Source organism: Porites lutea, chromosome 7, assembly GCF_958299795.1.
Source record: "Porites lutea chromosome 7, jaPorLute2.1, whole genome shotgun sequence".
Lineage (NCBI taxonomy): Eukaryota > Metazoa > Cnidaria > Anthozoa > Scleractinia > Poritidae > Porites > Porites lutea.
Genome location: NC_133207.1, coordinates 22,189,250 through 22,213,024, shown reverse-complemented (window position 1 = coordinate 22,213,024; position 23,775 = coordinate 22,189,250). Strand labels below are relative to the sequence as shown.

General features: G+C 39.6%; 5 protein-coding genes across 5 annotated transcripts in view; 2 read left to right on the top strand and 3 right to left on the bottom strand.

Moving 5' to 3' along the window:
- The first annotated feature begins 45 nt into the window (after window positions 1-45).
- Window positions 46-3,903, top strand: LOC140942629 (tRNA (guanine(6)-N(2))-methyltransferase THUMP3-like). The gene is made up of 4 exons (XM_073391562.1): window positions 46-601; window positions 1,631-1,967; window positions 2,818-2,980; window positions 3,509-3,903. The coding sequence occupies exons 1-4, from the start codon at window positions 53-55 to the stop codon at window positions 3,837-3,839; spliced, it is 1,380 nt and encodes a 459-aa protein (XP_073247663.1). The 5' UTR covers window positions 46-52; the 3' UTR covers window positions 3,840-3,903.
- A 34-nt stretch (window positions 3,904-3,937) lies between these two features.
- LOC140942631 (uncharacterized) lies at window positions 3,938-10,732 on the bottom strand. Its single transcript, XM_073391565.1, has 5 exons — window positions 10,645-10,732; window positions 10,302-10,560; window positions 6,392-6,428; window positions 6,085-6,241; window positions 3,938-5,287 (listed from the first exon to the last, which is right to left on the bottom strand). The coding sequence occupies exons 1-5, from the start codon at window positions 10,679-10,681 to the stop codon at window positions 4,785-4,787; spliced, it is 993 nt and encodes a 330-aa protein (XP_073247666.1). The 5' UTR covers window positions 10,682-10,732; the 3' UTR covers window positions 3,938-4,784.
- A 211-nt stretch (window positions 10,733-10,943) lies between these two features.
- Window positions 10,944-14,320, bottom strand: LOC140942630 (DNA polymerase epsilon subunit 2-like). The gene is made up of 2 exons (XM_073391564.1): window positions 13,927-14,320; window positions 10,944-12,377 (listed from the first exon to the last, which is right to left on the bottom strand). Exons 1-2 carry the CDS (start codon window positions 14,296-14,298, stop codon window positions 11,181-11,183), a joined length of 1,569 nt encoding a protein of 522 aa, XP_073247665.1. The 5' UTR covers window positions 14,299-14,320; the 3' UTR covers window positions 10,944-11,180.
- Window positions 14,321-18,513: 4,193 nt separating this feature from the next.
- On the top strand, window positions 18,514-19,309 carry LOC140944613 (uncharacterized). The gene has a single exon (XM_073393731.1). The coding sequence runs from the start codon at window positions 18,551-18,553 to the stop codon at window positions 19,307-19,309; it is 759 nt and encodes a 252-aa protein (XP_073249832.1). The 5' UTR covers window positions 18,514-18,550.
- A 1,638-nt stretch (window positions 19,310-20,947) lies between these two features.
- The window catches only part of LOC140944611 (anaphase-promoting complex subunit 1-like), a 45,754-nt gene continuing 42,926 nt past the window's right edge, over window positions 20,948-23,775 (bottom strand). The window contains exons 58-59 of the mRNA XM_073393730.1: window positions 23,095-23,223; window positions 20,948-21,947 (exon numbers count right to left, since the gene is read on the bottom strand). Coding sequence (XP_073249831.1) covers window positions 21,859-21,947; window positions 23,095-23,223 — 218 coding nt within the window. The 3' untranslated portion in view covers window positions 20,948-21,858. The remainder of the gene's footprint in view (window positions 21,948-23,094; window positions 23,224-23,775) is intronic.

Below are 23,775 nucleotides of genomic sequence, written 5' to 3'. Positions count from 1 at the left end.
AGTTACGTCCTGTGTTGGTGTACATAATGTAGTACGTGAGAAGTAAGGCAAAATGGCGGACGGTGGTGATGTGGTTGTAACAGTGTGCGCCACTGTTTCGACAGGTTTAGAATCTGTTGCTGTCTCGGAATGCAGAGAAAAACTAAATTGTAAATCCATAAGGGAGGGAAGAGGCCGTGTATACTTTGATATCCCGACAAATTTTTTTTCTCAGCTGAAAAACCTTCGCTCTATTGAGAACTTGTTTGTTGTCATAAAAGAATACGAAGAAGACAACGATGAACTCGATTGCTTCAGCCCAGAGATTCTCGAGAAACTGTACAAATTACCTCAAGCACTGGACTGGAAGGTGGCGCTTTCTCTGTGGAAGCAGTTTACAGGGTATGCGGGAATGCTTTTCAGAAGTGAGACGTCTGCGCATGCTGAAGATATGAAAAAGAGATGCCAGTCGTTTGTAGACAATAAGTGCTCCGAAGTTAAAGATGAGCAAAATTCACAAGAAGGCGGTAATGATAAGGTTGTTGATGAAGAAGGCGTTATGGAAGCTCCTGCGAAAAGGATAAAACATAGCGGTGAAGATTCAAATGAGGATAAGTTTGAAGTAAGAAATGGCAGTGAAAATAATGTTTTGTAAACCACGTGGCGAGGTAGCCAGATTAGTTGGTTGTTAAGGCAATAGCCCATGATACCACATGCAGAGAAGTGTTTTGTTCACTTAATGTCCCCCTATGCATGTGCATTCACTTGCATATGTATGCATAATTCAAAAGGCCTGGAGAACATCACGTGAGCTGAATAGGCCCTTTGCAGTTAGCTTTTCACATGGCACAAAACCGTCATGCTGGAGGACATATATACTTTTAAATAGTAATTTCCTTTGTTTGTCTAATGTCCCAGTGCGGCTTTTGCTCTCAAGCATGGTGGTGTTGTACAGCTAGTACCACGTGAATGGCTAGATACAAAGCGCCTATTGGGAAAACAAAATATACAAGCTAAAAAGGTGTTTAGAGGAAAGTTCCCAGCAGAGAAAAAACTTTGATCTTTTTCACCAACTTTGTGCCATTGATGCCACTTGCAAACAAGAATACTTCTAGCCAACTGCAGAATAGACATATCCTTTTTTTTTCTTGCAACCACAAGGATGGGGGAGGACAAGACATCTGCTAAGGGAGGGACATCTAGAAATGATGCTTATTCCCACAACATTGTTTTTGCTCTTCCTATCAACTACATGTACAGTGGGTTTAATTAAGTGTAAATTCATGGTGGGTGAATTTTCATGACTATAAAGACTTGCCAGAACACTATGTATCTAAAACAACACACAAAACTTTGTTTTTAAGTCAAGCAGAGTGGAACATAGACATAACGAACCTCTACATAACGAAGCCCTTGGCAACGAACAATTTTCTTTACCCTAGTAAATAGTAAAATATTTGGAAAAGGACCTGGATATAACCAAACCTTATTACAGCGTCAAATTAATTTTTGCTAGTCCCTTGGCCCTTCTTTATGTTGAGGTTCCAGCGCACATTGAAAGCAGTAGAATTTTGTTTGGTTGTACCAGTGTTGTATTTCTGCAGTATTCTCAAGGTATTTGTACTAAATTAAGCTTTGTCTCCTTTTTCAGTTGACTCAAAATTCATCAAGTGATAAATCCTTTAATACCTCCAACCTACTGCCGCAATTCCGTGTTACATGCACCCGTACTGGCAATAAGCATGGCTTTTCATCCCCGGAGGCTGCAGCCAAGTTTGGAGGAGGGATAAATGACTGGTTTGGCTGGCGTGTGAACCTTAGCAATCCAGACATTGAAGTTCTACTCAATATTGTCAATGGAAATGTTGTTATTGGTATTGCGTTAACCAAAGAAAGCAGAGGAAAACGAAACATTACTCACTTTGGGCCAACAACATTGAAGTCCTCCATAGCTTATTGCATGCTTCAGCTGGCAAATATCCAGCCAGGTAGGAAAAAAGTAGTTGAAGTAAAATCAAAAAAAGTTGCAAGTTCAACAGAACTTAAAGGGGCCATGTCATGGCTGTCCACTTCAGTATTTTAAGTACATGTAACAAGTCTTTATTTGCTACGGAACAGGTCTAATGTTAGCAAAGAATTTACTTGTAAATGACTTAATCACAGCTTTGTACCAAAGCATAATATCAAATTAATGTGACCCTCCATGGGATTTCAGGGAATAAGGTGAATGGACAGCATGCTAGGCAATAGAGAGTGTGCAAAATGACATGCCAGCATGGGAGTAGTGTGCCATCAGGCATGCTTAATTAAAATTTTCAATTGACCCTGAAAAACCGTTAGGCTGACGAGTTTTTAAAAACTGCAATAATTATTGCAATCCATTTTGATCTTCTTCAAGTTTGATCACCCATGCCTATATATTTGCTGTGTTATTTATTTCTTCTTTAAGTCTTTAAATATTTTGTTTCACCTAACGTGGTGGCAGCTTTCACTGTTTGAATTTGATACATTTTGTGACACAATTGACTCCCTTTAAGAAGCAAAAATAATACATAAAAACTTGTATTTGTTGTGGTTCAGTTCCCCTTAGTTTAAAATATCCCCCCGCCCCACACACACCCACCCACCCATACACAAAGATAAAATAAGGATAAATGCTTCATATGTGGACAACTCTTTGCATCTCATCAAGCATACATGCACAATTTCAAAACAAAGCTCAGAGATGGTCAATTTGTAGTTGTAACATCCAACACAACACATATCCGCTATTGTTAATCTCGGAATGAATTTTGTGTTAGAACAGTGACCTTGCACTGGTGCTATTGTTCTTTTCAGGGGACATTGTTTGTGACCCTATGTGTGGAGGTGGCTCTATTCCAATTGAGGCTGCCCTAAACTGGCCCAAGTCTGCACACTTCTGTGGAGATCACCATGATTTGGCTCCCACCAGGACTTTGGCAAATGTTCAGAGTGTTACCGAACAGCAGTTAAACAACAAGTAAGTTTATAGTAGATTTTAATAATGTCGTTTACCCTTAAGAACCTATCCTGCATTTAACCCCAGAGGGCACACACGGTGAAATGAGGTCAAGGCTTGGTTGGGCAATTTAATTTCAAGGGCTTACATTGTTACCCTTTGATAACTTCAACAACAACAACCATCAAGACCACCACAACAATAACAACTTATTGCATATGAAACAGTTTATAATGAAGAAATCAAAAAAGACTAAAAGGAAAAAGGAAGTATTTCACACAACCCACCATTAGCTTTATTATTATATTGGGTGGGAGGTGAAGTGGACGAGAAAGAAAAATAAGAAAAGCCAGACGTAGAGAAGGAAACATTATAATTATCATTATTTTCCTTTGCTTCTTTATCATACATTACAAAACCCAAAAACAAAGGGTAACAGAATTTGAAGCAATAAATACTTGAACCACATCATATCTTAACTAGGCCCTATGGCTGCAGGAACTCATTAGTGACTGTAGAGAAAAATTCTATTCTTTGTTTCCTCTACAGAAAAACTCTTCCCTTGGACATTTACCAGTGGGATGTTTGCAACCTCCCTCTCAAATCCAACAGTGTTGATGTTTTTGTTACTGATCTTCCTTTTGGCAAGAAGAGTGGATCTAAACATGAGAATTGGACATTGTACCCCAAAGCATTGGAGGAAATGGCTAGAGTTTGTTCTACAGGAAGTGGTAGGGCTGTGCTTCTAACACAGGACAAGAGAGTTATGGGCAAAGTGCTTAACAGTTCAGTACATTGGAAAAAAGATTTGACATTGTGGATAAATATGGGAGGACTTAAAGCAGGACTTTATATTCTGTCCAGGACAAGAAAGTGTTAATTTAATATCTTACTGGTGCAGTCTTTACATTTTGCAAGTGTGCTACAAAATTTTAGGGCTTTTTAATAATTAACAATAAATAATAGTCACAATGCATATTCCAAAAAGTTGCTAGTGCTAAATTCTTTAATAAAATTACACATAGCAAAATTTATAAGGAGGTTCTACTGTAGTACTGTTAATGTTTGTTTGCTGTTGCATCTTACCATTCAAATCAGACTTAATTATTGGCTTCGCTTACATTATTTCCTAACAAACAAAACATTATTGAATTTGTCCACAGAAGATGATCCCCTGATGATCACTTATCACTTTCTGATAGTGTTTCTCCAGTTCTTAACTTCCGCATTATGACAAAGTAAAATGGTTAACAAAAACATCCATAGGTTTATTTAAAAACCACAGGTTATTACTATTTGGGCCATTGAAGCCAACAGAGTATAGGCGAATCTTTGTTTACCTTTTTTGCCTCATTAACATATGCTTATCACTATCTTATGGGGCTATTATAATAAAACAAACCGGCTGCATATTGAAAGAGCATAACAATAATCAGTTATCTCTGAAAAATTGAGCTCAATATACCAAATGGTTTTTGAGAAATTCCTTTTTAAAAACTCAAAATTTTACAAAGAATGTATGGCTCATTAACTTTTTTGCCACCCAGCAATTTCGCAGTTTTTGATGGCTGATATTTCCTTCAGTATTGCTTGGAAAGAGCTGAAAATTGCACAAATTGTTCAAGGTAATGTGCTCTTTCAACTTTTGAATTTAGTTGGTATAAACGGCCTTGGCTTCTATGAGTTAAGTCATATGCTAATGTTGAAAAATGTAACCAATGACGTAGGCAAAGATTCGCCTATTAATTCCCATCATTGTCACCCTGACTTTCCTATACCCTAAGAACATATTTTAAAACAACCAACCCAATAATATAGTAAAGTTTCAATCAAAGTCACAATCAAAGCTCCCACCTGAGGACCAAGAATGATCTGATCCCCACCCCCCAAAACCATGATGTCCAAATCCTCCTACAGTGTGTCCCAACATATAACCCATTGCAGCCCCGCCCACAACTCCTGCAGCAGCTCCCATCATCATATTTTTGCGACCATTATTTTGTTTGGGTGGCTGCTGAACATACACAGTCTGCGGCTTTCCACCTTGAACATATGTTGTATTTTGAGCAGGGTAGTACTGTTGCTGTGGGTAATGTCCTGGGGGAGGGGTAGGGTAGTACTGTCCAGTTGGTTGCTGTGGGTATCCTGTTGGTGGTTGATGGGGGTACATCCCTGGGGGTTGTGTTGGGTAGTTAGGCTGCGATACAGGGGGAGGCTGAGGATAAGGTGCATAACCTTGGGGTGGTGGACCTGATGGATAAGGTGGTGGCTGTCCATATGGTGCTTGAGGTTGTGGAGGTCCTTGAGAATATGGTGGAGGAGGACCAGCTATGGAAGTAGATTTCAAATGCACAATGGTCAGTCAATTTTCAGACTGGTTACACAACTGTTTAAATGTACCTACTAAAGGGAGGAGGAGACCCCAGGAAGAAGGAGGGGGAAAGAACTACAAAACTATCAAAATGAGTTGTTTGACTTTCTTATGAGACAAGGATGAATGACCCAGGGCTGTCACTATGATTTCAAGTTGTAAGCTGAGTATCTGCAATTAGTAGTCAGTAAGATGGCTTGGAAGGCTAGGTTAAGAGGTTCTTTTGGTTTAACTTTCCTTTTTTTCCCTGGCCTATGAAAGTAGCCGCGGGTCATGTTCAAAGTAGCCAGGGAAATCCGTGGCCCTCAGTGCTTAATGACAGCCTGCATGATCCAAACAATGTCCCTAGCCCTAAAATCAATAGCAGGTTTGTTTTCAAATACCAATAAAAAGAGTGGTAAAGGCTTCACAACTTCAGAAACAGGGGATTGCCACCTTGGATGTGCCATACTAGTATGTGCTGTAGGTTGGGCTCTCATTTGTAACTTCCAGGTCTATGATGATGTTCCAATTTAAATCTAGATTACAATGGGACCATTGAATCAACGGGATGTACAGATTTCAGCTTTTGTTCACATGAAATAATAATATTAAGCTAATCTTACCATATCATCATACTAAAAAAAAATTTTGTATTGCATATGCATGCACTGTGATATAGAAAGAACTATTTGTGTAATTATCATAATTAATTTAAATAATTTTATTTATTTATTTCTGAATTAAAAATAACAATAAAAAATATTCATCTTACGAGCTTGTGCTCCATGTATGACAGATGGATTAAAACCAATAGGGGGAGGATACGGAGCAGCAGCATTTGGTACAGGGCCATATCCAGATGTGCTTGGTGCGCTGTAAGGTGGATATGAAGGAGCTCCTGGTGGATTAGGGGCACCACCAAATGAAAGCTGAGAATTAAAGTGCAGAAAAAACAACTTATGTACTCACCACAGAGAGCAAAGATTTACAATAAAGCATGGACAAACACCTTAAACAGGCCAACATGCATGATTGCAATGTGTAAGAATAAAGGAAATCGCAATAAAATCAGTACATACTGGAACCCTCGCTTGTTCTAAAACTGAAATCCATTCTCTGTGGAAGAATAAAACTTTATTAGATCTATCAATTTGAAAACTGAAATAATTAGTCAATTCCAGCTACACCCATCAGTGTTTTTTCAGATGCATAGTTACTGTAGAATATCATTTAAGTTTTTAAATTAGCCAACTTTACAGCAACTATTTTAACAATTTATTAATATACTAACAAGCTACAAAACAATAATAAAAAGAGCATTTACAGGTAGTGGTGTTGTTGATGACGTCTTTGTTACAGTCAAGCCAGGTCAAGCGTACCCCCACGATTCCATTAATGAACTATTCATAAGTTGAATCTGTTGGTGGTTATAGATTTCAGATTCGTCTCTGCATTCTTGCATGCGTAATGAGCTGTGAATTCACATGTAAGGTAGTTATGACATTTCTACCAGCTCAGTTTCCCTGAATTGATGTTAACGTCTTTAAGGCAATTTTGCCCACTCAAAGATTTGCAAATCTGACCATTATACAGAGAAGTCCTTGTAAAATATTCACTGCTCATTACACATGCAGGAATGCCGATTTGAATTTCACGCTGGTTACGGGAACGACTAAGGGATTCATTTTTTTCAAATAATCAATTCATTAATAGAATCTTGGGGGGAAAACTTGACCTGCCTTGACTGTAACATTGGATTGTTCTATAACAAATAATAACATGAAAATGACATACAGAAATGAGCAAATGCGCATTAAAATGCTGTAAGTGTCTCTGAGCTGCTGTGCAAATATAAATGAAAATGGCTGCCACAGTACAGTGTGTTTATATATGGGGATGATCATGGGGGTAGGCATTTGCATCCCCATTTTTGTACACGCTGTGGGGTTTTAAGCCTTTTAATAATGTCTCTGCCCCAGGTGGGCATGGGTGCACCTGGAATTGACTGATGCATTTCAAGCCATGAAAATTTGAAACAAATTAAAAAACACCCAAAGCCCTTACTTGAGAACTTACAGTATGTATAAAGAAGCAATTGAAAAAAAAAAAAAACCAAGCCCTCACGCCAGCAGGAATTGAATCCATGACCTTCCAGGTACATAGCACCAGGTATTAAACTAGAAAGTCCAATGGACTATTAGAACACCCCTCTTTGAATAGGTATTCCTCGCATACTCCTAACCTAAATTGGTAACTTACGGAAGGTTGACCCGGTATGGTAAGGGACCGTCGACATATTCACTTTTCCCCCGCTTAACATGAACTGGATGTTTAGGGAGGGAGAGGGTAAGGCAGTGGATGTTAGTGAAGAGCAATTTTGGACAAAAGCAAACTGATGCACTTTCATAAACTTTACAGCATGTGTGGAACGGTGCTCATAACACATTTAACAGAATGCAGGACCAATTGTACATTTTACATTGCAATCTTTTAAACTCTATTCTAAATCACCAATAAAGTTTTACAATACCAGAAATTATGGTTAGTTTCCTTTCAAAACATGCTGGCCACATACCAGTGATTCTGGCTTTGACCTCTATAATCAAGTACTGGATGTCCACGTAAAAATCAAACAATACCGCTTTACTTACACTGACCAGGGGTGCCCCAGGGGTCAATAATCGGGCCTGTTTTACTCAATTGCTGGTTTTCAGTGTCATGCTATTCACAATAGATCAAAATAAAAATCAAAACCATTCAATAGATAAAGTCCGGAATCCGGGAAAAGAATAGAGGTAAATATACAAAGACCCTCGCCCAGTTTCAGAAGACTATTGCGTATATGAGATATTCGAAGAAATGTTTACCCAAATTTATAGAGATTTGTATGGAGACGCCAAGCTGGTGCCCACCTGGATGGGCACCAACATGACCGACAGAAACCAACAAACATATGTTACCGAATTTTGGTACGAAAGCGTGAATTTATTCCTTGAGGAACTCATAAACATTAAAGTAATACTTTTTCTAATACATGTAACATAAACGAACTGTTAAGATAGCAAAATTTCCCGATATACGTCACTTTTTTAACGTACATGACAGCTCTCTCGCCCATCATGTAAATGTCATGTCACGCAAAAGCTTAAAAATTCAAGCGTACTCTATCACAAAACCAAGAACCCCTTTGAAGCAAAAATTTGTATGAAAATTAGTTTTCAGCTGACCTAATACATCATGAAAGTAAAATAACAGTAGCATCGACAGTTTTGTAGTTTGAATTTTAGTGACATCATGTGATGCAAACGGGATGAAACAGAACCATTCAAAATATCAAGCTATGGTCATGGGCAACTTACAAACTCCAAAATCAAAGTTCCATTGTGATAATACAACAATACCAGTTAATGAAAACCTCACTCTCCTTGTTGTCACTATTGACAACAAGCTGAAATATTCGATAATCAGATCACCAATGTGACAAGAGAATGTATCTCAACAGCTTGCAGTATTGAAACGTTTGAGAAACATTCTACCTCTTGAGATAAGCAAAAACATTTACCAAACATTTATTGACCCCCATTTTGAGTACTGCTCTGACGTGTGGCAAATCTGCAGCAAAACCCCATCCAATAAACTAGAAAAAGTAAACGAAAGAGCTCCACACTTTGTGCTTAAAGACAAAGCAGTTCTTCCACCGAATTACTTAAGACACTAGGAACTGTCTCATTATATGATCAAAGAATCATAAAGATTGCCAGCTGTGTCTTTAAGGTGCTACACAATGACATTCCCTCAACCCTAAAGGATTTACTACTGTGAAGATCAACAACCTATAATCTTTTTGTGGTAAAGACATTCTAACTTTACCCAAGGTTAACTCCTACAAAGCAAAGTTTGAGATCTTGGCGATACCTGGCCCCAAAGATGTGGAATTCATTAGCACAAGCATTGAGATGCGAGACTAAACTAAGTACCTTTAAAAGACCCTTGAAAAAAATTGATGTCACTCAGTTATATTGATCTGTAAATAGTTTTATTGTAATTATTATTGAACTGTACATAGTTTTTATTTACTGACATATTCACAGATTTTAATATCGCAGATAGATATTTTATATTGTATCTTAGTGTTTTTGTTTTCCTCTTTTTGCTATTTTTATTTGTGGCAGTACCTGCAAAATAGCGATACTTGCAATACTGTAATGAGCTAAGCGTATTTTGACCACATTAATAAAAGTTACTTACTTTAATACTGTGGTGTAGTAGGAAATCAAAAGCATCAATAGGAAAAAGCAGTTAATGCAGATTTTGCAAGAGAATAGGTTGGAGAATTGTGCAGTAAATTGTGTTCATACCGTTGACATCCTCACTTATAAGTGCATGTCAATAAACATTCTGGAATGCAGTGACTTTTGGGGCAGCAAAATTTCAAGTGGACGTTGAGGAGGGGGGTCTGACCTAAACGCCCAGTTGTCGTTAAACGGGGAAACAGTGAATATGTCGACGGCCCCTAACGTATAAGCGTTCTTAAAATATTCTAGTCACGCAAAGACGTTGTTATATTATAGTACACCTTATATTAAAACAAACAAACAAGGTTATTTCTTTTTGATATACTGTACCGTAAAGATTGAAGTGGTATTAAAGTGGCAATGTATAATCTAAATTCATTTAGGGAACAAAAAGCATCTCTACAAAAATTCAGCACACAAATATGGTAATCGCTACCCTGCGAACAGAGTCTCCCTTGATGGATCTTCCTAGGAAAGAACGAAGCGACTCTGCTAGCAGGGTAGGTAATCGCCGATTACAACGAGAATCGCTCGCTTCTAGTTTTGCAAGTAAAATTCGGGCATTAAACAGCCCCAGCTTGTAGAACCCCACCAATGGTTAATTCTCGTCTGGTGAAAGGAATTGGAATAAACAGGACTTTCCTACAGAGATTATTGACCGTTCCCAAGTAAGTTAAAGACAAACGCAGTTTACCTGGCTTCACTCTCTGTTTTGGCGTAGAGATACCAGGTCCTTTCAGGTGAAGAAACACAGAACATCGAATTTATTTCACTGTCTTTCGGAGGTTTAACGCCTTCTCCAACAGCATGGCCAACTTTAATTTGTCGACATTCTGTTTTCATGTGGATTTTTCCATCGCATTCCTTGTCTTTTGCATCTTGATAATAACAGAACACGCCATCTTTGTACAACACGAAGTACCTTTTCTTCCACGAATTCTTAAAAAATCCGCCTAGAAAGAAAATTAGTACACTGGTTTACTATACCGATGTCACGTTCATAACTCTTCAAAACGACCACTTCTAAGAAGGCTTACTTAGTTTGTTGAGATATCCTGCTTTGACAGTTCCCATATTTCACAAAAACATCCGCAATAGATCAGGAAAGTTCTTTACCGACAGAGCCTGGTTCTGCTGACATACCGACGACGCAAACGAGAGCTAAAAATAGAACCATGTCATGCATTATACAAATGGTTGCGTGACGTACATCCGAGTCCCCCACCCCCGCTTTTTCTCTTTTCTTTTTTTTTCCCTTCTTTTTACATTGTCATTTCCAACAGCTAAAATTCCCAAGATTTGTGCGTATTCTGCAATCGCTCCGATTTGTGAGATCTCAGTGAGAAAAAACCTTTTATTTGCCTATTTTCGTTTGACAACCTTTTCAGTAAAACTTGCATGATACATGTATTTCACAGTTTAAGCTTTCTGTTCTCTGTCTGCATTTTTGTGATCGGGTACCATTTGGTTTTTCTAAATACAATGCTGTAAATATATTCTTTACAAGTAAAAATAAGCAAGATGGCTATGTTTGGAAAATAGACAAAACAGATGTCAGAGGCGGTATTTACACCTAATCAGTAATCTTACAGTCCTCAAGCTCCTTAGTTGATGGCCAGTACACCTTAAATGCAAACTCATTTCTAGCAAAAGAGCTGGGATTTGTACAAACACACTCTAAACTCGAGCACGTGTAAGGGTCGTACTTATCTGCTAGTATCATGAGATCTGGCACAGGATAAACCCTTAGGGAGTGATCCTGAGTCCAATATATGGGCCTCACATAAGGAGGAATAGGGCACAGATGAGCTTGAGCTAAGACGGTTTTCATTAATTGAACAGGTATGTCTTTTAAGTCCGATGGCAGATTAGTTGAGTTACGGCACATCTTGTTGATGAGGTCCTCACGTAATACAATGATCTCCTGTGTGCAGTACTGGATCCTGCAAGGATTGGTTGTAAAGATACTGAGGGGGATTTTTGCAGTGATTGCTGAAGTAAAAAGTGAAGGAATCGGAGGCCGTGGTAGGATGTTGCCTTGCCCTGGATCTTGGGTGCCTGGCACAAACACAAAGCGACTGTTCTCTATTAACGGTGGAAACTCAGCCACTAGTTTGGCAAATGCTTGGAAAGATTCTTTAAGAGTGTGATAATGATGAGGCCCATGTGGCTCTGATGTGAAGTTACCGCACAGGATGAACAAGGCTGGAGGTGCTGCAGAGTACCCTGAGAACAGAGCCCGCAGCTTCTCCATTACTCTCGGCTGGTCTAGCCAAACATCTGACAAGATCACAAACATGGCATCGTGATTCTCTCTCTCAATTGCTTTAAGCTTTGCTGAAGCTTTCGGGCTGGTAGAAGATGGTCCACCAAAAAAGTTGATGTTGCCAAAGTGATTTCTGGTCACCTGTCCTGGTTCAGCTGGTGGAAAACCCAACGCTTTGACATGAAAAATACCATCTTCATAAGCACCTTCTGCAAGCACAAAGCAATTTTCAGTGTAAAGACCAGTGTGGAATGTAGCCTGTCTCAAATTCAGTTCCACCACCCCAGTTGGATCTTCAAGGAAGTATTTCCCCTCCTTGATTTGCGTCATCATGCCCAGTACAATAAGCTGCCCGAGTTTAGCTGTGCTTCCAAGGAGAAACTCCACTGGCTTGAGAGCAAATTTTTCTGCCACTTGATTCTGATTGGCTCCTTCAGCCACAGGTGAAAACAACTCATGTCTCATGGTTCTCTGGTATAAAATATTGTACCTCTCTCTGAACACCTGGTCAAAGAATAGACAAAAATCAGTGCATGAGTAAATTAATTTGCAAAATGTTTATTGCCCCAACCCACCTCTGGGTAATATTTAACAAGTGGCGATGCCTCAGTTAATTACAGCCCCATCCTAAATATAGCAAAATATAAGGAACTTGAAAAATAAGGAACGTAAGGAACTTGAAAAATTACATAATTCCCTGTCCCAACAGGACTCCATTATATTATGACACAGGCAAAACAACAAAGGGGTAGCCAGGGAGTTGACGTTTTCTTTAGCCGTCAGTATCATGCTTCTAACTGAGAAGCCACGCTCACACTCAAAATACAGTGTAGCTGGGGCAACGCAGCCCTGGGCCTCTAATGAGAGCGAGGCTGAAACAAAACAGAAAAAAAATTTTGCTTTGTTTGGCTGTTACAAAAAGACTTCAAAGTTGCCTCTGCTGAATTTTATTGAAACTGCCAAGGCTATTATAAAAGGTTTTCAAATGTTTCAAACCAGACACTGTGGGAGTTGTATGAAGAGTGGGAAGAGCAGTGCAGGCGTTTTAGGTCAAAATGAAATTGAGGTTTTAAGGGTTTCAACTTAGAATGATTCTCAGTTTCTTCAACACTAACTACCCTCACAGGTAAAGGACCACCTAAACAGGCTCAGAGTATTAAATTCGTGGGAGGAGAGGGTGGAGGCAAAATTCTAGCTCTGAGTTCAATGTTTCCCTTTTTAAACTTTGCCTCGATATTTGCATTTTATTTTCAATTGTCTGGACCTATTTTTGCTGCCTTCGCCTTTTTTGGTGGGAGGGGTTTGAGCTCATTATGAAGAACTTAGGCCCGGTTCAGATGCCAAACTTTTCAATAGCCGAACCTAATACATTGAATTAAGTACACAGGGGCGTTGCCAGGATTTTTCAAAGGGGGGGTCACCGACAGGGACACCATCCGGGGATAGCCGACTATATATGGTTTATACCGCTGCTCTCCCTCGTGCATCAGCGGGCTCAGTCGTATTATCGCGGCATGTAGGCCCATATTAACTAAAGACAAGAGCCATTGACGAAAATACCTTACAAAAAAGAAATTTTAAAAAAGGGGGCTTTTCAACAATGGCTTTTACGGCCAAGATATTGTCATGGCATTATCGCCACCTGAATATTGTAGGTTGTTTGCTCAAAAGAAGGCCTACCAAGGGGGGGTCACAGGCACCTCAGGACCCCCCACCCCCCCAATTAGGAACGCCTGTTTCAATTTGGAACTGTTCAGCCGTTCTTTTCGTCTAGCCTGGCCGAACATTTCCCCTGTAACGACTTTGGAACAGCTTTGATTCAGACGACGAACTTTTCATGTACTGAGCCTAAAGCATAAATTATTATAACGTATTTTGTAAGCAGTTTGACCGAAATCAGCATTTTTCCCTTTTTGAGCTTAGTTCAGCTGCGATTAAGATCGGCGTCTGAATCAATTCAGCCGGTCTAAATAATTTGGGTCGGCCTTAATTCGAATTGGGTTCGGCTCATGAAAATATCGGCGTCTGAACCTTGCCTTGCCGGTGAGCTTACCTCCGGTTTAGCATTTGCATTATTGGAATGCAGTGCCACACATCCACTGCTCGGAAGAAACTTTTTCCTGTCCGGATTGAAGGTAAATCTCGGCACGCTGAAAGCGTCGATGATAGTGAAAGCTTTATCACTGTCGTCCTCCGATGACTGACTACACTCCTGTACAGCTTGCTCGGCGATTTCTCGATCGACGAGGGAGGAAGATAATGGTTGTTTCTGAACGCCTTCTACAATTTTATCGAGCCAATCCTCCAGCTCAACTTCAGTCAGGGGGCTCAGTACTTCTGTCAGAAACTTTGTTGCCTCTGTTTTGAGCGAGAGGCCGTGTAATTTGAACACAGAAACTATCTTTCCCCGAACTGCGGAAGCCATGTTTTTTTATTTGCAGTCGTAAAAGGCGCGAAAACGTTCTCGTGCCAATCCCATTGCAGTAAACATGGGAGAGGGGGACTGGTTCGATCATCAAGTGCGGGACGTGGGTTAAGGACTTGTTAAGGACGTGGGACGCGGGTTAGCCTGCGATCATGCCCTCTCCCTTTGTCTCAGTAAACTGCTTTCGGGCCAAAGAAGCCAAAAAAAAAATAAATAAATAACGCGTGATCTCAGGTTAGACGCGGGTCTGGCCATGTGGACAAAATTAATGTTAGCGTGAGATTTTGATGGTGTACGCACTCGGGGAAGAAAAGTTGAATAGCTGAGGGTGGCCCAACCTAGGGGGCGTCTGGGGTCATTCGATACGCTCCCCGAGAGCAAATTAATACACAGTAAATGAAATAGTTAGTGGTCTATTTTACCCATCTGGTGTTGTCGGTAAGGTACAAAGTTTAAAGGAAAAAAGGCCAGGGAGGCCATATGAATTATGGAATGATAAAAGGATAAAGGAAATACTAACACAAAGACACTACAGTATATAGTGCGAAAAATCTATCAGTCATCCCGATGAAATGATAAAAAACGCGTTTTCAGAAAATAAAAATATATATCTAGCCGAATTTTTGAAAACATACCTCAAAACGGACCAGAATATTCGCACAGGAACCTGGCGATAGCCAGCTCGTCACTGCAGTGAGAAAAAACATAGGAGACTTGCTGTCCTGGTTGGTCTCATTGTCAAGCTCAGTCCCTGAGCTAACTCGCCATGGGTTGGGAAGGGGCCTCCATGTCAGTCCCTAGGGGGGCAAAGTGCTGCAAAAGCGTGGTACTGTCCGTTAGTCTTGCTCTGGGAGAGTCAGTGCGCTCGTCATGTCTGCCTTTAGTTTGTCATGTCAAATTCTCTTCTTAGAACTTGGTTAAGTCTCAAGCATCCTCTGTCATTTAGAGCCTTCAAGCAGCTAGAGTGTATGGCCAAGTCCAGAGTGTCTTTTTGAGGGACTTGAATGTTTCTTTTGCTAATCAGGAACCAAGAAGAGAGTCACCTTAAGAGAACCATGAGTAAGAGCTGAGTTTCTTGACAATATTTACTTTAGTTGAGTCGGTTTAAGGTGTGTGGCCTCCAGGAGCCCGCTGGTGCGGTTTTCATAAATCCGGCTAGAATATCTATATATACAGTACCACAAGTGTAACTATATATATATTTCAGCTGTACATGTACGCACACGCACGGGCGTATGTGCGTAAATGGACGCTACACTCCTGAATACAGGATGGTAATAAACTGGGATATTGGGGGGGAAATTGACAAGGTACGGGATTATTAATTAAAAAAGAGACTTCTGGGATGTTGAGCAAAGTTTTCGGAGCATGCATAGGTTTAATAATAAAAATGTGACATATATAAAGTGAACCAAAGAATAGAAATTATCAGATTGACATTTTTTTTCCTAACCAGTGTGCCCTCTGAGATGGTCTGTCTAAGTTTCTAGGGGATACGAAGACTCCCCCTATTCCCAAAGGGACCTCGATCCTTCTGGGCAAGCGGAGAAGGAATGCGAAACACATGAAATTGCATCTTTGATATCAGCATAAATCCTTCTGCTGTAGAAAGGAAATGGCCGTTGCATGGGATGCACAACTGAAATATAACGGGGGTGGAGGGGGGGGAGGGGACGGTCTCAAATAATTTCTTTCGGCCCTTCGAGCCTCGGTTTGGTCTAAATATAAGAAAGACCGGGGCCCCCTTGGATCCGCCACTGACGGTGATTTGTAAAGTGAAGAGTCACATATCGGATAGGTGTTCGTGTCGGCAGGAAAAGTTATTCGGTGTTGAAAGATTTTTTGACCCGGACTAGCCACGGTCGTAGCTAGCTTTTTTGCAATATCGCGGGTGCCGAAGACACGAGCCTTGTAGGGAGGTCTCGCCCAGAAAATTTTCAAATTTGGAGGCTGCGATACGTTATTTTCAGCACTTGTCATGAAATATATATGCCCCCGAAAAATCGACCTCAAACATGAAAATGGCAAACAATTGCAAGTTACTATTACCAGAATAACTGAGTCTAAAGAAGACAAATCCGTCCACAGGCTTGATTTGTCTGGCTCAAAAAAACCGGGGGGGGGGACAACTGTTCCCCCCTCTCGCCCGCTAACTACGGCTCTGCTAGCTAGCCTTTACAACAAACAACTTTTTATGACTCGCTGGTGGTTAAATAACTTTCAGCTCCTAGCTTATAATTCTTTCTTGTGGTAGATTAGTGTTACACCCATTTTTATACCAGCCAGAAAACGATCTGCTTAGTGTAAACTAATGCTGACGTAAGTCTAATCTGCTTGGTTAAGACAACCTTATTAGCAAGAAACCTTCGAAATAATTACTTTGTCAAAATAGTTTTTCTACTTAAGTTTTCACTATTAACCTTAGGTCAACTGACCAATACAAAACAAGGAGAACAATATAAAAACTACAATATATACTAGTAAACAGACTTTCTCATATGAACAGATAGGAAAGCACTAAAATCACAGTTTCAAGATCTAAGGTTGTTGTCGAGTTACAGAGGGTGTTATTTTAAGCTTCTTCATTGAAAATGATTGGCTAAAACTTTTCCATAAATTAACTACGGACGTGACTGGAACCTCAGAGGACAAATTAAAAATTAATACAGTTCGCGGTAGAGAGCAGAAATTACAACAATAGATGTTTACTTTAACCAACACCTGTGAATTGGGAGATATTCCATACCATTGTTACAAATATTTTAAGTTGCAAATAAAAACCATAAACTAATTGGATCGAAAAGACGGGAAACAAGCTAGAAATTAGCCAAAATGAGGTCATTTCCTGGAAATCTAGATGAGGAATCAAGTGAAGGTTGAAATATCAAACTATGCGATATTTTTAAATGTAAGCAAGCCTGTTTACATGGAGGTGGGGGACCCCAGATAGGTGAGGTAGCATGTGGCGGGTCACCCCATCTATCATGTAAACTTCTCAAACTCATTAATAATTCATAAAGAAAATTCAAAGGAAATTAATGTTTAATGAGTGTTTGGATATCTGATGAAAAACTGCTCATTTTTGCATCCTTAATTTCTCCTTCAAAAATGATTTTGTTTGAGAAGAAATATCAAACATTCGACACAGTGTTTCATCACCAGATGAAACACCTCGAAGTTCGTCAAAAATACTCCGCTGCGCGTCGTATTTTCAACTCTCTTCTCGGTGTTTCATCTGGTGATGAAACAGTGCATCTCATGTTTGATATATTACATGATTAAATTAAAATGAGGGATTATATGGACAGGCGGGTTACCTCACCTACCGGGGGCTCCCCACCTCCATGTAAACAGGCCCTAAAGGCGCTTTCCATTTTGTCAGAATTGACCGGCCAGACCATTCCCGTCGTAATTAGAATTCCACTTTCTATTTTTTCTATTATTGCTATTTTTAATGGGATACTCAGGCCACTTAAGACATGACCACCTAATTAAATATGGATATTTTAGTAAATGCTTTTTAGAACGGTTTGCTTCCATCAGTGCTCCTGAAAAGTGAACTACGAATGTGGCTCAACGAAAAAATCACGTGAAACGGGATTTCAAATAACACATGACATCGCTTCGTCAATGACGTTACAAAATACGATTTCTAAAATGGGGAAGGGTTGCAAACCTTAATCTTAGGACTTTTCACTACCAAAATGTTACATAAACAGTGTAAATTGTAAATTCGCCTTGTATGATTGGAAATGGTATTTATCCTATTAGCTATTTAACTAATTAATAAGTCACGTGACTCTTTTCCCTTTATTTAACGTAAACACACATACAAGGCGAATTTATAAGAACCTTTTTTCATAGCCTCTGAAATGTACCTAAAAGAACTTGTTGCTCTTTCGTTATCCTCTCCTCGTTTTAGAGTAAATATTTTGACCGTTAATTCTCAATTATCAGTTACGTGACGAAAATTTGAGCTTCTAAAATGCTCTCATATTGCTAAAGCCATTAAGCTACATTTGTAGTTCAATTTTCACGATCATTGATAGAAGCAGACCGTTCTAAATAGCATTTTATCAAAATATGCATATTTAATTAGATAGTTATGCTTTAAGTGGCCTGAGTACCCAGCAGGAGCCTCTGCGAAGGAGAGAGGCACGAAAGAGTCTGATGCAGCAGGCTTCATACCAGTTCAAGAAAGTTCAGTAGTACACGGGGTAAGGGTAATAATTTGCCTTCCTCCTTACCGAACATGAAGGTCATATGCGCTGGCTTAAGTAAGACGGGAACCAAGTCCCTGGCTAAAGCTCTCAGGATTTTAGGCCTCAGGGTCTATGATCATTTGGAGCACAGAAAATTCCACTACAAACAATGGGTCGATCTTTATGGTGAAGGAAAATTACCTGATTTTGGCCATATGTACGAAGGAGTTGATGCCGTTATCGCTCTTCCAGTGGCGTTTTGGTATGAAGAAATTTACGCTGCCTTCCCTAACGCAAAAGTCATTCTATCGATAAGAGATAATGAAGAGGTGTGGGTACAAAGCTGGGCAAAGCACATTGAACACGCTACAACCTATGGGGGATATGGAGCTCTAGGTAGAGTCTTCCTTGACTGGCTTGTACGAGTATTTGCCCATAAAGTTCACATTCTGATGAAGTCTTTCATAGATCCGGCTTGCGTGGCAGCGTTTGGAAGTATGAATCCAAAATCGACTGTTGTAGCCAAGAAGAGGTATCGTGAACACAACGAGCGAGTGCTAGCAGTCATCCCAAAAGAAAAGCTGTTGATTTACAACGTGAAAAAAGGCTGGAAACCTTTATGCAGGTTCCTTGGTTGCAACGTTCCCGATCAGGAGTTTCCAAGCGTTAATGAAGGACTATCATTTGCCAAGGGTCAGGTTTCAACCAGACTTCAACTACTCAAGCGGAATATAATAATATTTTTGGGTACCTCAGTTTTAATAGTTTTGCTTCTTAGTTTTCCCTTCCTATCTGGTATTAAGAACTAAAGTATTAAATTAAAGCTTTCCATGACAAAAGAGATGTAAACTGTTCAGTCCTAAACTTTGGCACATTGTTCTTTTATTTTTTGCTATTATGCTAATACTTAATGCTCAAAATTTTTGCTATTACGCTCCTATGGCCGAGCCAAAATGATCGAAAATTCCCTCAATACATACACAATAATAGACACAAAAATTTCAGGGGCACCCAACGACTGTCTTCTGTGAAATATCTGTTCTGAGAAGCAAAAATTGCCTAGAATGTTCTAAATCTGGATCTATAGATCGTTTTCACTGTCACGTAACAAAAAATTAAGTTGGAAACCGTCCAGTGGAAGAAGCCAAGAAAATGAAATGTCAGGTCTCAGGTCTTTGTGGCCCACAGTTTCTGAGTTATTTACCGAAGCGTTTCACGCACCTTTGTAGAGCTTTGTATGGAGACGCCATATTGGTGCACCGTTTTGGTGCACCAATATGGCCGCCGGAAATCAACCAAAACATCTGGAGATCACTTTTTCTACAAAAACTATTTCTTTTCACTCGACAACTAGCATACGTACGCATAAACATATCTTCTAATACTTGAAGTGTTTATACTGCTGAAAATCAAGAGGAGAGACTTTTTTCAACGAGACAGCATTCCTGTTTTGGTGTCACGCACTGTGAAAACTCGGAAGTTCAAATTGCTGTATTTTCGGAATGAAACATGCTACGGAAATGGAAACTTGTACAAAGATTTACTTTTTGTTTATCTTCAACCTAGTGTAAATAAGAATTCGTAAAACTTCGCTATTTTGACTTTACAATTTGATGACGTCACAGTGAAAACCATCTATTCAAAAGAAAGCCTGATCCCTGGGCGTTTGTGGGAAGCAACATTGAATTGGGGGAAGGAGTTTTCTTTCCGCAAAGGCGTCGTTTTGGAAATAGTTTTGTTGCGTAGGAAAGTGGACATGATGGGGAAAACTTTCTCAAGTAGTTTTGTCCGGGATTGTAGCTAAAATGTCATTTACAACGAGTATATTATGCTTTGGAAGATTGTAACACATTCTTCGGTCTTCCGTCGGTCTGTTTACTGTACATCGATTTCCTGTGGTTTTTGGTTTGACCAAAAATAGTAAATGATAGTAAATTTGATAGTAAATGTACTAGATTTACCGTTTGCTTGACCTATGGCGATATATTGCTGAGTATGTATATAAATAATGTTAAATAAACGTTGAATTACCTTACCTGTGGAATTCTTGTCGTCCTTTTGTCTCAAAAGCGGTTTTTTTTATTTTCACGCAATGTCCACTCTAAAATCCAGATATAAGATCTCTGATTAAGCGTTGAATTCTGTACGTCCTTCTCTTTTATTTACAATAGCCACCAGCAGAGAACAGACACAGCCGTAACCGGTGCAGCAAGCATCGGTGGTCCGTTATCTTAACATGCCTATTCCAGAGAGCCGAAAAACAAGTAAACAAATATAAATGCGGTAAGCTGTCTTCAAAGGCAACCTCGTTCCCAGGTTCCCCGGGGAATCTACACTGAGATTCATTCACCAATCACAACACCAGAAATTATTTGCGTCATGGCATTAACATTACAACCAATCAGAGGCTTTTCCCCAACATTCCGGGGGAAGCGGGAACAACAACAAACAACAACAACAACAAATTTTATTGACAATTGGAAAATAACTAATTACATTACTTTCCCACCCGCAAATAGCTTAAAAACTAATCGAGGCGGGGGGAGCTGAAGACATATTACAAAACAAGATTTATATATAGATGGACTAAACAACAGTGAAGACACTACTATACAGTAAATAGAATTTAAACTAACATAAAACAAGGCAAGTACATAACGATTACGAAGAGAGGCTAACCTAAAGTATTAAATAACTTAATAAGACGGGAGACTTCGACATAATCATCTTCTGACCGCAAGAAATTTAGTAATAATTCCTTTATTTTTTTACGAGAAAAAAAACAAAAAAATAATAATTTATGCAAATGTCCACCGGAACACGATTAACATCGGCGATTCACAGACGCCTCCTCTCCCGATTTTTTCTGGGGGAGAGGGGACTCCTGTACACAGGCTATCTTCCTTATAATGACACAAAATAGAAACTGAGTAAGAGTTTCAGTTCATGGCAATTTCAACCATAAGAGCTATTTTCGACAGTTTGTAAAATGTCTGCTTATTGTCAGTTCGAATCTGACGTTTGCCTAGTTGAGACTATTTGGAAGGTTATTTTTAAGGTCTCTCTTATTCTTTAAGTTAATGTTTAATTTGTTTCATTGGAGTACATCTAGTCGCCTAATGTAAGGGAATCGGGATTCCGGAATGCAGGAAATTTTTGCTTGCGTAATCCGGAATCCCACTAACGATTGGAATCCAGAAATCACGGTCCAATGACAAAAACTCGACTGGCCCGGAAAGACTGGTGACAAACCCGTGTGACACTTGCGTCAAATAGAAGAACTATGGGATTGAGGATGCTTCCTGTCAATATATCTTGGATCTCTTAGTTCTTCTGAACACGCAAAGAGGACCGAGTACTAGCTCTGCGTCTGCAGTCTCAGCAAGGAAGACAAGGCAAATCGGAGATCACCCACTTCTTGTAACATCATTGGAAGGCCGGAGAGATCTGCGAAGAACAACGAAAAACAGCAACTAAGGTGACAAGGAATTAAAGAACCAACAAGAACGCTCTTAAAAGGGCAAGTCTCGCTAGCTTGCTTGGAGATTAGATAAGAAATGAGGAGGCCATTAATTCTACACGAAACATTTCCTCGCTAAAAGTTTTTCACTTCCTACTTTACCCACGGTCGAGTATTCTTCAGGTTATTTACTTTTTATATCGTATTCAACGATTTGTTCCTGAATTGATTCAGTACGCATGTGTAAATACATGAAAATCAAGGGACTCGATTCGAGAGAAATTACATCATTGCCAAAGAGCAGAAACGCGTGATGAACATGGCGCGTCATTTCAATCATCGCCGAAAATAAACCACATGCTCGTCACAAGACTTATTTGCATACAATGAAAGTTTACAACACCCGACCAGTTAGCCTCACCTTCGAAGTTCTGCATTAAGATTCTCCTTTTTTTCGACCATTCAGAGGTTTTTGGGTTCCAAAGTCATCAACGATTTAGAACGATAGAATTCGTGGACCGACCTGTTCCGGAAAAGCTCGACATCGTAAACGAAACGCTTGCGTATTTTTGAGTTTCGCAGCAGACTAATGAAAATTTCCAGGGTTTGTTTTTTTTTTCTGTCCCATTATAAATTATCTTTTAGCCTGCGTCGAAGACGCAATTTAACCTCCATTGACCAGAGTTTAGTTTCGTCTGTGACGCACGCTAATCGTTTTGAAGAATAAAACGATAGGAAGAAAGAGTTGACAGACAGAATGATGAGTATGGGAGAAGGAAACTCTCTCTCCCTGGTGGCGTCCGTGCTAGTAAGGGAGGGCTAGCATGTGTTCAAAGAAAGGGGCTCGGAGAAGAGAAGCAAAGAGAGCCACAATGGTAGAAGCGACGATATTTCTTTGTGGGGAAGGGGAAACTTCTTCCTATCGCCTTATCAGCACCTAGTGACTGATTTAAGGCAAAGAATAACTTAACGCGTCCATTACAAAGCAATCTACTTGTAGCTTGGCGTATAGCGTAGAAACACTACTGATGAGGCAACTGCCGCAGCAATCATCCGCCACCAGAGATTGTGTTTAAAAAATGCCAAATTCTCAGTATCATTTATGCCTTAATAAAATTGACTGCCATAGTTTACCTTGTTGGATTGCAGACGGCAAGCAATGCGGCAAAGGAACGTCGTGATACACAGCAAAGCAACACATCGCGGGACAGAAGAACTTCTTGTGTTCGTTGGCGTCGTAGCATGTTCTCGCTGATACTGAATCTACAAATTAGCAAAACAATCATTCCATCAGATCAACCACAAATAACCACTCGAACAGAGTTGCAAATAACAGTCGGTCAACGGACGATGTCTAAAATTGCCCGTGTCCGAAGAAATCCTACTTACGGTCAGATTTGATGACCGGACAGATCAAATACTCAATCATTAAGACTGTCATTTTGTAGCTGAAAATTTGCGCAGTAAATGTAATTAAAGAAATCAGAAGTCAACATAATCTATGCCCGACAACTTTTCAAGTTTGTCCAACTAAATTAGTGACCACATCAGATATGTCTTCTTTCTACAAAGAAAAATTATTTTCAGGCCTGCTCGAACGTCCTTTGTTTCGAGCAGAGGGCATCCGATCTTTTTGTTAAAGAAAGTTTACTAAAAAAAATAATAATTAATGTGCGACAGCGGAAGTGAGTACTTTTTCTACACTAATGAAACTGCTCTTTTGATGATACAACGAATAAGTGCTCAAGAGAAATGAGAATTACTTCAGCACGTATTAAACTCTATCCACCCCAAAAAACTGTCTAGAGTTATTAA